Source organism: Girardinichthys multiradiatus, chromosome Y (genome assembly GCF_021462225.1).
Source record: "Girardinichthys multiradiatus isolate DD_20200921_A chromosome Y, DD_fGirMul_XY1, whole genome shotgun sequence".
Classification (NCBI taxonomy): Eukaryota; Metazoa; Chordata; class Actinopteri; order Cyprinodontiformes; family Goodeidae; genus Girardinichthys; species Girardinichthys multiradiatus.
Window position 1 is genome coordinate 7,258,806 of NC_061818.1, and position 12,211 is coordinate 7,271,016.

Consider the following 12,211-nt stretch of genomic DNA (forward strand, 5'->3'; position numbering starts at 1 on the left):
CGGGAGGGGAAAGGACAGAAAATCCTCTCCTGGCAGCTGGAGCTGTCCTTGGTCTGAATTTAAACTTATGCTGAATGTCAAATGTATCCACCTACAGTTTTTAGAACACCCAGAACAAAACATCTACATGCAGCTGGCTGTTTTTGGCCCTCCGCCACACAGGTGCCCGCCTTCCTCCCTTCCAACAAATCCGCGTTTTTCAGATAAATAATACAGAGCCGAGAAATGACAGTCTAAGTGATAAAAAATTTAACTTGTGGCACTGTGGAGGGAAAATGGATTTCATCCCTCGATTCCGAGGCCACTCTCCTTTTTTCTATCTTCCTAAACGGGGCAGCGCACTTCCCGCCGCCCCTCCAGGTTATGATGCAGTGAAGCTTCTGTGCGCAGAACCGAGCGGGCTCGCCGCGTATAAAAGCGGCTGCGCTCACACAAGCGGAGTACCACAACAAGAGAGCACTCACTGCGGCTCATCAACTAAAACAAAACCGGGGACACACTACGGCAGGATGTGGGCCACGAGGAACGGGTTCTCCTGGAGACTTTTGTTTTTCTCCTGCGTGTTTCTGGAGAGTTTATCCCAAGACTTTGTCGGACAGACGCAGTTCATATGCACATCCGTGCCCAAGGACGTGGACATATGCGCGGCCACACTACAGAACAGCGTGCCGGGGGAAGACTTGAAGACAACCGTAATGCAGTTGCGGGAGACCGTGCTGCAGCAGAAGGAGACGATCATCAATCAAAAGGAGACCATACGGGAGCTGACCTCCAAGTTGGCCCGGTGCGAGAGTCAGAGCGGTGGCGTGGAGCCCGGGGACGCGCGGCCCGGGGGTAGGAGGAAGGAAGGGGGGACCAAAAACACCATGGGAGACGTTTCCAGGGGCCCCGCAGAGACTTTGACTCAGCTCTCTCAGACTTTACAGTCGCTGAAGCAGAGATTAGAGAATCTGGAGGTAGGGTGATGCTTCTGGGAACGCTTGCAGCGCTTTAACTCTGCGCAAAGCTCAATTCGAATTGTATGCAACAAATAACCTACAAATAATTGCAACAATAATGCATTTTCTTATTTTAAAACACATGAGCATACACATAAACATTCAGTTGTAAATACCTTTAAAGTAAAATTGTCCCCTCAAGATTAAACTGAATGAGGTTTCACTCCCTGGCAGCAATTCAGCAGGAGCAACAACTCGGTGCAGACCAACAGCCTGAAGGATCTGCTTCAAAGTAAAATCGACGACCTGGAGAAGCAGGTGTTGTCCCGGGTAAACAGCATTGAGGAAGGGAAGCCCGGTCTCAGAAATGAGACTGAGCAGCGTGGGAGAGTGGAGTCCACGCTCACCTCCCTACACCAAAGAATCACGGATCTAGAAAAAGGTATGTGGGATAGGAAATGATCTTTTCCATAGGAAAGAAGGTAATTTAAACATTATCTCATATTCCATATTTTAAATGTTACCATGCATTTAAAGGAACTCTGCAGGTGATTAAATATTGCCATCAGTGCAGAAACCCTGAGCATTCCGCAGTATCCTCCTCCACTTTTGGTAGATTAAATCTTTGCAAAGAGTCGGTTGCCCCATCTCCATTTTCAAATACTATGATGCATCATCTGTTTGAGACCCCTCTGATGCCATGCATGCATGATTGCACGTTGCAGCAACTTGTTCTAGTTACCAACGTCACTACTCCAGTGATGGATTTATCATACAACAAGATTAAAGTAAATCTGGAGCTTTACTATTGTGGATTTGTTGTGTAACGTGTAATTCCAATGTAAATCCTGAGGTTGTGTGCAAACGACGTGATGTATCTGTGTTTAACTGAATCAAAAAATGTTTTAAAAGAATTGGAAAACATATAATAGTCACCAATACATGTCTGATGCCAACAGGTCAAAGAGAAAACAGGCCCCTGGATAAATTTCAGCTCACATTCCCTCTGAGGACCAACTACATGTATGCAAAAGTGAAGAAGAGCTTGCCTGAGATGTACGCCCTGACCGTGTGCATGTGGCTGAAGTCCAATGCATCACCTGGAGTGGGGACACCTTTCTCCTATGCAGTCCCGGGTCAGGCCAATGAGCTGGTCCTCATAGAGTGGGGAAACAACCCGATGGAAATACTGATTAATGACAAGGTATGGCTCAAGGAACGTCAAATTCTTTAACCTCCACTGATTTTAGTTAAAGATGTATTTCTTGTGCAGTAGTAAAATTAACTAATAAAAGTTACTAGATAAAATTGCTGTAACAATTTGCATGTGTTTCATTCGTATAGATTTTGATTACATGTTTGTGAGCATAAATTATTTCAATTAAACAGGTAAAACACAAATAAATCCATTACTCCATCCAACCAATTTTTAAAATGTTAAACTAATGTTTAACTAATTATTAAGATAATTTAATTTGTTGTGTCCTCTATGTTGATAAGAATTAAAAACTGTGATTATGGTATTGAAAGTAGATACATTTGTTTAAAAAAATATTAAAATATATTTTAATTAAAATCCAGAAATACAAAGTCCTTACTGTTCTCTGCTGCAAGATGTATCAGAATAATGCTTGATGAAATATTTTTGTTAAAATTTGCATTGAAATGCTCAAAGTAATTTGATTTAAATAATTTAAATGGCTAAAATTGAGTACCCTCCAAAATGTCTTTTTGTAGTGCATGGATTCTGAGATATCATGATTTGCGTCTCCTTGAAGGTTGCAAAGCTGCCCTTTCTCATCAATGATGGAAAGTGGCACCATATCTGTGTGACCTGGACTACTCGGGATGGGGTTTGGGAAGCTTACCAGGATGGTGTCAAAAGAGGGAGTGGAGAGAATCTGGCCCCATATCATCCAATCAAACCCCAGGGATTGTTAATCCTTGGCCAAGAGCAGGTAAACAAGAAACGCTGTGGATTTAATGCTTGCCTGCTTTTCCAGTCTTGTCGTCAAGGATTATTTTAAAAATTGATTTTAATGATCTTCTTTTTTTATTGTGTTTAACACCGGAGTATATATTGTGTTCATAATAATGCATATTAATCTGAGACACATAGAAATGCACCATTTAATCATTCCAAGACATGAATAGGCCAATTTTCTCTTGATTAGCTCTGATTGGTTAACAGCAAGTCAAATCCTGAAAACAAACTCCCACCATTTCCAGCCTTTGAAAGCATCAAGCAACCAATGGCATGTACATTGATACATTTTTAAGTTTAATAAAAATCCGATAAAGATTGGGTACATGTGCTTCCATGATTAACTTGAGATACTATAGTTATTCCTTAATTTTCCATATGATTGAAAACTACTTCCTCTATCAAAGCAGCACATTTCCATTTAGAATGCATATGTTTCTTTCCGTTCTATCAGTAAGATTAGATTCCTGTTCTGTTCACAAAACATCTTGATCAGCCTCAGTCAAATGAATTCTCCTCACCACAGGACACGTATGGTGGGGGATTCGACGCCACACAGGCTTTTGTTGGAGACCTGGCAAATTTCCACATCTGGGATCGGAAGCTCTCTGTTGGGGAGATTTACAATCTGGCAACCTGCAGCAGCAAAGCCCAAGTGGGCAACGTGTTTGCATGGATGGAGACGAACCTGGACATTTACGGCGGCGCCTCGAAGTGGACATTTGAAGCTTGCCGTCAGCTCAACTGAACTGAACCGCAAATGAAGAAAACATTTGCAAAGCCACTTTTGCCACGGCGTTAGTCAGCCAACCTTAAGGATCAGGAGGAGACATTTTCAGTGAACAGCTCCTGGAATTTTTGTCATAGATATTTTGAAAACATTATTTGTGGAAGACTTGATAAGTTTTACCCGATTCTTGTGTAGGAGGAGATCACTGAAGGGGTCAACTTTGGCATCTGGCAGTGCTTTAATGGTTTCTTGTGGAAAAATTAAGTGATGGCACTGAAAGGAAGAGGTCGCTCTGTGAGAGCAAATAAATAACGGGCCGGATTCAAGCGTGCAGCAGGGAGGTCGTGTAGGTTTTAGAAAACTGATGTCACACAATTCAAAGAAAACAAATGAATTTTTTTTTGTGGTCGGTTCTGTCTTGACTGCCAGGGATTTGCACTGTGGAAAACAAGCAGGTGAACTTATTTAACAACTTTTGGAGGCCATGAAAAAACAAATTGTTTCTCGATCACTCTCCTTTCTCTAAAACCACCCGCTTAACGTGATTCTTGTGCAAAGAATGACTGATTTCTTCAATGCCAACGTATGAGCCTGAGTGCCTTGGGCTGTTGAAAGGACATCTCAGCGCATCCATTATCATTTGCAGTGTTTGTGTTAATTATCCTGTAAACTGATTTTAAACACAGTCTTTGTTGTAATACTTTAAAATGCAGTTGGACCAGATTGTACGCTGTGAAATGCGATTCTTTTGCATTTTTTAATGGTTGCTCGAACTTGAGTGGGAATGCTCCTTTGTACAGTAATAAGCATGTCTTAACTTCTGCGATGCTGTGACATCATCTCTAATCTTTGCTTTTACTGTCCTTACCTTTGAGTTGAGCTTTTATACTGTATTGTTATATGCTTAAAGCATGGCGACACTGACAGATGAAAAAAAGTTCTAGTTTTTGTAATAAATTGTGATACTTGAACCATAGGTAGGTGTATATATAATTATTTTTGCACATGTTGGGGATTCTGTATGAGTTGACCAACGGTGAAAATGTCAAAGCTCTTTTTGGGTCACAGTTGGTGCAAAATGCTAAACAGAATAAAGTCGTTAATGATGCAAAGTTTAGATGTTATCATCAATTTCATTAATTTCCATTCTCCAAACCATTTATGTTGACTTTAGGGAAGCAGTGGAAAAAATTTGAGTAAAGTTACACTCTCTGTTTCCAGCTCTGATTGAATGATCTCCAGATCCTCTCAAGCCTGCTGTGGGAAATAATTCCTCCATCAAGTGCCAGTTTGGGGCAAGCCAGTAATCAGCTCAGCTGCTTTTCCTCACTTAAACTCTAGAGACCCTAGGGAAATCTTTGTAATTTTTATCCTGAGTAGGGAGCAAATGAGTTCCTCCCATATTTCCAAATAAATCTTCAAGGGGTTTGAAGCAAAAGTCCAACAATGCCACTGAGAAAATGTCTTGTTGTTCCTTCTGCCATACAGCACAATTAAAAATTTGTTTTGTTTTATTTTTTTATTGTTTGTTACACTTTTATTGTTTGTTTTAGATCATTAAAGATTTTTTTTTTATATCAGACAAAGATAATCAAATACAGTTTTTAAATGATGATTTATGGCTAGAAAAGTTGAATAATGATTAATTATCTTAAAAAGCTTAAAGAGGTGAAAGAGTAAAAGCTCCCCTCTTAAATTATAAGATAACTCTGATTCACCAGTTTTGCTTTTTGTAAAGCTGAGTACGAGAAGTGCAGAATTAATAAATAATTTAAACGGAACCTCTCTGACAACATGAAGTAGGCTAAAAGATCTCAAAAAGCAACACATCATGCCCCAGTCTAAAGAAATTCAATAAAAGAAGAAGAGTGTTTTAACATCTATTGGTCTGGAGAGGGTTACAAGGCATTGGGACTCCAGTAAACCACAGTGACAGCTATTATCCACAAACAGAGGAAACATGGAACAATGGTGAACCTTCTTATGACTGGCCAGCCTACCAAAATTACTCTAAGAGTGACATAACTGCTCATTCAAGAGGTCGAAGGAAACTGAACAGCATCTAAACCCCTGAAGGCCTTTGTTGCCTCAGTCAAGTGCCGTTTTCATGACTCAATATTAAAAAACAAAACTGAACCGATATGATAACCATGGGAGAGTTCCAAGACAGAAAAAACTGCTGACTTGAAAGAACACAAAGTTCTGTCTCACAAACATTTTGATAATACCTCAGATCTTCGGACAAATATTCTGTGGAATGACGAGAGAAGAGTGGAAATTTTCTAAGGTTTTCATCCTATTACATCCGATGTAAAAATAATACAGCATTTAATATAAAGAACATCAAATGAACGGTCAAACAAGGAGGCATTAGTATGAGGATCTGGGGTTGCTTTGTTGTCTTGTGACCTGGATAAAATGGCGTAAGTGCTGGAACCATGAATTCTGATCTTTAGCAAAAAATCCTGAAGGAGAATGTCCAGCCAAAAAAACAGGTTTTATATATTATGTCGAATAGGGAATGTAACAACTATAGAATGAATAACAAGTCCATAAATTTGTTACTTCAAGTCTGGATTATTGTAATTCTTTACAATCGGTAAACCCAAAATATTCAGTAAAAAGCTTTTAGCTTATTCAAAATGATGCAAGTTAAGGTTCTGTCTGCAGAACCAGCTTCCAGTTTTAGTTTCAGACTAGCCTAAAAATGTTCCACTTGAATAAATTGTATAGCTACCGTGTTACCCTGAACTATCTCTACTTATTATGTTGCTATAGGCCTAAATCAGTTGAGAACATGCTGACCACTTTTCCTCGATCTGCTACTTTCTCCTACTGCTATCAAAGTATGCGTTCTCTGCAGTTAATACTACCATTAACTTTATGTTTCCTCCCTCTTTTTTAGATTTCATAGAAGTCACATCTGGCCTGGAGCTTCTGTTTTGTTGTAACACCTTCATTGAGAGAGCCCTTGGCTGAGCTATTGCTGCCAGTAACTTCATTTTTCTTTTCTAGAGACGTGAGATTTCTGTGTTTAACACTGTCTCTCTCCTACAGAAAGCAACTGAATTAGCTGTGGCTGCGACTACTTATATGTACTCTGTTTTTATCTCATAGCTTTTACTACTGGCTCAGAGTTTATATGTTTTTCTACTGGATGAAACCACTGAAGGAGCTGCGCTTGGGAGCTATTCCTGCCATTTAATTCTTTAGTTTTTCTTCAACGAAGAAAGTACTCCAACACCTGTGCTTTTCTTTTTTTGTGGGCCTGCTCTGTCTTGTTGGTTGCGTCAGATGACTGATCACATTGAGCCAGGTTGTCCTGGAAGCTCTGGAAGGGAAGATCGGCTTTACACTGTCGCCACAAGCATGCTCAGTATAAGCTTGCGTGTTTGGGATTGCTGCAAAGTCAGTGACTCGAGGCAATAAGCTGGGTGTCCTTAAGTGAAAACCTTTTTAACAACTGGAATAATAAATTTGACTTGACTAAATTTTTATAGCTAATATTAAATTGTGATGCATGTAACTGACTTTGAATATGTCTACATGATTGGATGGAGTTGACTGTGAATTTCTGTATTGAGATGTCATTCATTTGGAATCAGCACTACACAAATAAACTGAATTAAATGAAATTATTGAAATTAACTTGAATAAATTAAAACCTTTTAGGAGGAAAACTGATAGGTGGATTGCACAAACTACATCAGTTTATAAAAACAATTTAGAAATATAAAATAGTGCGCATTATGCCCACTCTGTAACACATAAAAAACAAACTCGATTTTTTTAAACACATACAGTATATAGTCAACAAGATGGTGTACTCAGTACACACAGAGTAAGCAGTCCAGATTTATAGTTTTCCCAGTGCTTAGGTTGCAAGGTAATTGCCCTTATTTATGGGGGGGGGCAAACTTGACCAGGTCATTGGTGCTCTATCGCAGGTGGGGGTTGTCTATTTGCTGGGTGAAGGCAAGGGAAAGTTTAGCAGTGAATCGCAGAGCCAGATCATGGTCTGTCTAATGTAATAAGTAGACACGCACTTTATAGTTCATATGCACTGCATTCAATACACAAAAATGCACACTCTACTGGTTTATTAAATAGGATAATGAGGACTACTACAGAGGGGAAACAATCCATAAAGTTACTTTGTGAAAAAGTCACCAGCTCTGCGAATGTACCCCATGTGTGAGGGTCTTTCCTTTGTCGCTAAATAAGTTGTTAGGTCCCCTTAGCTGTCAGGTCATATGTCCCACAAATTGGGTTCCCTTTCCTCTATAACTTGAAATCAATAAACTTTTCCCTAGACAGCAAATCCATCTCAGCTCATGGCTATCATGTTACCAGTCAAGGTATAGACACAGTGACCCACCCGGGGATAGCCTTCCATGTTTTTTATAGCCTGCAGTTCCTCACAGCAACATGAGGGGACATACCAAGATGCACAAATACATACTAATGCTACGTATTCTTAAAAGGTGGTTGTAGCCTTTATTGAAAATAAATGATCTCTATTTATTCCTACACACCTAGCCTTGTTGACCTTTGCTGGATTAAAGTCTTTTTTTATTGACCTACATCTCGCCCCACATCTAGCCAAGTATACACCTGGAGCTGACTCCTAATATCTGGTCTTTTGACCTCCCCTCAATATTTCTACACTCTAATTGGATTGAATCTGCATGGGCTTTGCTTAAAATGAGTTCAAAAGAAAAGGTTTAATATGCAATGGAGCTTTTTGTACAGTATCTGGCATCTCATATTTCATTAAGTGTCTGCATGATTAAAATATATTCATCAAATTTCACATTTTTTTAAAATTCAGTTTTCTGTGAAGAATGGTCTGTTTTTGACATTGATATTACCACGAGGGAACACAGACAGGAATGAACTGTTTCGAGGAGGAAAGAAAACAATGTTTGGTAAGAAAATGAAACAAAAAGGAGGGGAACTCAGGGGACCTTGAATGTTGCTGCTTGTCATCCACTTTTAATTATTTGGAATAGCTTTCAACTCTGAGAAGTAAACATCTTCTTTTCTGTATGTTCCTTTATTAAATCTCAACATCCAGCTAGACTTTCAGACCACCTTACAGCATGTTCATGAACTCTTTAATAAGATACCGAGTAATTATGCTAGGCTGAATTTCCTGATGGGTTAGGAAATCTCTTTAGATCCCAACACTGCACCTTGCATCTTTAAGTATAAAAGAAAAAAGCTCAGTGCAAAGTGCAAAATTTTCTACAGTGCCAGCCACATGTAGTAATATCATTGGTAAATATTTATTTAAGGAGGAACAGTCCAACATTAGAAATATTTTCACAAGATTGGAAAAAACATATAGAGGAATCTTTCTCTTTGCAGAAGTTCTGTAGAAGGTCCAGCGTCCTGGGTTCTTCTCTCATGCTCTCTTCTCTTTAGCTTTTTTTACAGGATTGTTTTTTCTCCAAATAGTTAATGATGCCATGCACTCTAACAAGGTAGCCAGGGATTTTGGAAGACGAACAAGCCCACAGATCCATCATCATACTTAACAGTGGGCATGAGGTGTTTGTTTCCCCACAAACCAACCAGGAGTGTGGGTTGCCAAAAAGCTTGGCCATTCAGAGAGGAAGAAACCACAAAGCAACATAAAAAAGGCAAAATACAGTTTGCAAATGAACTCAGGGTTAATGTTTTTAATTTTTAGAGACATGTCCTGGTCTGATGAAACTAACAGTGAAGTGTTTGATAATAACGATCAAAACAGGGAAGCTTGATAGACTGAAATTATCCTCATCTTTGAGAGGGAATCCAACATGTTTGCTCCAAGTTTAAAGCACAATTCCACCAAATGTTAGGCAAACTGATGAAAATTCCTGAATTTGAGGAGAGTAATACGTCATTATCTCTTATTATTCTGGCATTTAGTATTATTTTGGTAATGCTAGCTTAAAACTGGAAAACATGTGTCTGGTTTATAATCAAACAGTGAGTAAAAAAGGTTATGTCTTTCTATACAGTGTATGATAATGGTAGATACAGGTCCTTCTCAAAATATTAGCATATTGTGATAAAGTTCATTATTTTCCATAATGTCATGATGAAAATTTAACATTCATATATTTTAGATTCATTGCACACTAACTGAAATATTTCAGGTCTTTTATTGTCTTAATAAGGATGATTTTGGCATACAGCTCATGAAAACCCAAAATTCCTATCTCACAAAATTAGCATATTTCATCCGACCAATAAAAGAAAAGTGTTTTTAATACAAAAAACGTCAACCTTCAAATAATCATGTACAGTTATGCACTCAATACTTGGTCGGGAATCCTTTTACAGAAATGACTGCTTCAATGCGGCGTGGCATGGAGGCAATCAGCCTGTGGCACTGCTGAGGTCTTATGGAGGCCCAGGATGCTTCAATAGCGGCCTTTAGCTCATCCAGAGTGTTGGGTCTTGAGTCTCTCAACGTTCTCTTCACAATATCCCACAGATTCTCTATGGGGTTCAGGTCAGGAGAGTTGGCAGGCCAATTGAGCACAGTGATACCATGGTCAGTAAACCATTTACCAGTGGTTTTGGCACTGTGAGCAGGTGCCAGGTCATGCTGAAAAATGAAATCTTCATCTCCATAAAGCTTTTCAGCAGATGGAAGCATGAAGTGCTCCAAAATCTCCTGATAGCTAGCTGCATTGACCCTGCCCTTGATAAAACACAGTGGACCAACACCAGCAGCTGACACGGCACCCCAGACCATCACTGACTGTGGGTACTTGACACTGGACTTCTGGCATTTTGGCATTTCCTTCTCCCCAGTCTTCCTCCAGACTCTGGCACCTTGATTTCCGAATGACATGCAGAATTTGCTTTTATCCGAAAAAAGTACTTTGGACCACTGAGCCACAGTCCAGTGCTGCTTCTCTGTAGCCCAGGTCAGGCGCTTCTGCCGCTGTTTCTGGTTCAAAAGTGGCTTGACCTGGGGAATGCGGCACCTGTAGCCCATTTCCTGCACACGCCTGTGCATGGTGGCTCTGGATGTTTCTACTCCAGACTCAGTCCACTGCTTCCGCAGGTCCCCCAAGGTCTGGAATCGGCCCTTCTCCACAATCTTCCTCAGGGTCCGGTCACCTCTTCTCATTGTGCAGCGTTTTCTGCCACACCTTTTCCTTCCCACAGACTTCCCACTGAGGTGCCTTGATACAGCACTCTGGGAACAGCCTATTCGTTCAGAAATTTCTTTCTGTGTCTTACCCTCTTGCTTGAGGGTGTCAATAGTGGCCTTCTGGACAGCAGTCAGGTCGGCAGTCTTACCCATGATTGGGGTTTTGAGTGATGAACCAGGCTGGAAGTTTTAAAGGCCTCAGGAATCTTTTGCAGGTGTTTAGAGTTAACTCGTTGATTCAGATGATTAGGTTCATAGCTCGTTTAGAGACACTATTAAAGATATGCTAATTTTGTGAGATAGGAATTTTAGGTTTTCATGAGCTGTATGCCAAAATCATCCGTATTAAGACAATAAAAGACCTGAAATATTTCAGTTAGTGTGCAGTGAATCTAAAATATATGAATGTTAAATTTTCATCATTACATTATGGAAAATAATGAACTTTATCACAATATGCTAATATTTTGAGAAGGACCTGTAGTGCCTAATGGATGTTATGATTACTCAGCGACCCCAAGATATCACTCTTTGCAACAGTTTTTCAACCATGACCTTTGGGAATTTTATTTTTCCTCCCTTGCTTTCAGTATTTTTTTTTTCAAGCAATTATGTTTTGACCGGATTTTCATTCACGTTAAGAGAGTTTCGCCCCTGTGATTTTCAAAAATGTTACTGTAAATATGTGCAAAGACCAGATGTTATTATTCATTATAATTAGATAATTTGTGTAATTTGTACCCATCTCTTTCATTTAAATGTGAATTTTCAAGAGGAATCAGATTTGCTTGATAAATTATAATAAATCGTTCAATTACACTGGAAGATGGTCATATTTTCAACAGACTCTGAGGAAAATCTGTAAAATATCTCTTTAAGATGATAAAAAACAATTTCAGATAAAGCAGTCACTACAAGTGGGTATGAAATAATGTAAATGTCCGTCTGACACAAAACAGGAAAAATGAGGGACAAGATATGAGACTGATGACACAGGTCACCTGCTAATAAATCTTTGCAGTAAAGCACTTTCCATGGTAAAGAGATTTATTACACATATAGGAGACCTGATATAAAAACTTTTGTGTTGTGGGATTTTTATTTCTCATTAAATGCAACTTTGTTTCTTATTGAACACCTTACTTTTGTACTCAAACCTCTTCATTTATGAGACTCTTCTCAACACTTTCTCACAGCTGCTGGGAGTAGACCAGACAGACAAGAGTGTTATGAAACAGAATATACATAAGGAACACATGCTTGTCCTTAAATCTCAGTGCTACTACAGCAGCAGTCAGGGCTGTAGTCCTGAATGAATAATTGATTTCCTTCTAACACAGGAAGTTTCCATCTGCACTATCACCCAGTGAGTCTCAGCTCAAATATATACAAAAATGTCCTTT

At 39.4% G+C, this 12,211-nt stretch overlaps 1 protein-coding gene across 1 annotated transcript; it reads left to right on the forward strand.

Moving 5' to 3' along the window:
* The first annotated feature begins 402 nt into the window (after positions 1-402).
* LOC124863874 (neuronal pentraxin-1-like) lies at positions 403-4,762 on the forward strand. The gene is made up of 5 exons (XM_047358409.1): positions 403-956; positions 1,173-1,380; positions 1,898-2,142; positions 2,717-2,896; positions 3,449-4,762. The coding sequence occupies exons 1-5, from the start codon at positions 510-512 to the stop codon at positions 3,668-3,670; spliced, it is 1,302 nt and encodes a 433-aa protein (XP_047214365.1). The 5' UTR covers positions 403-509; the 3' UTR covers positions 3,671-4,762.
* Positions 4,763-12,211: the final 7,449 nt, after the last annotated feature.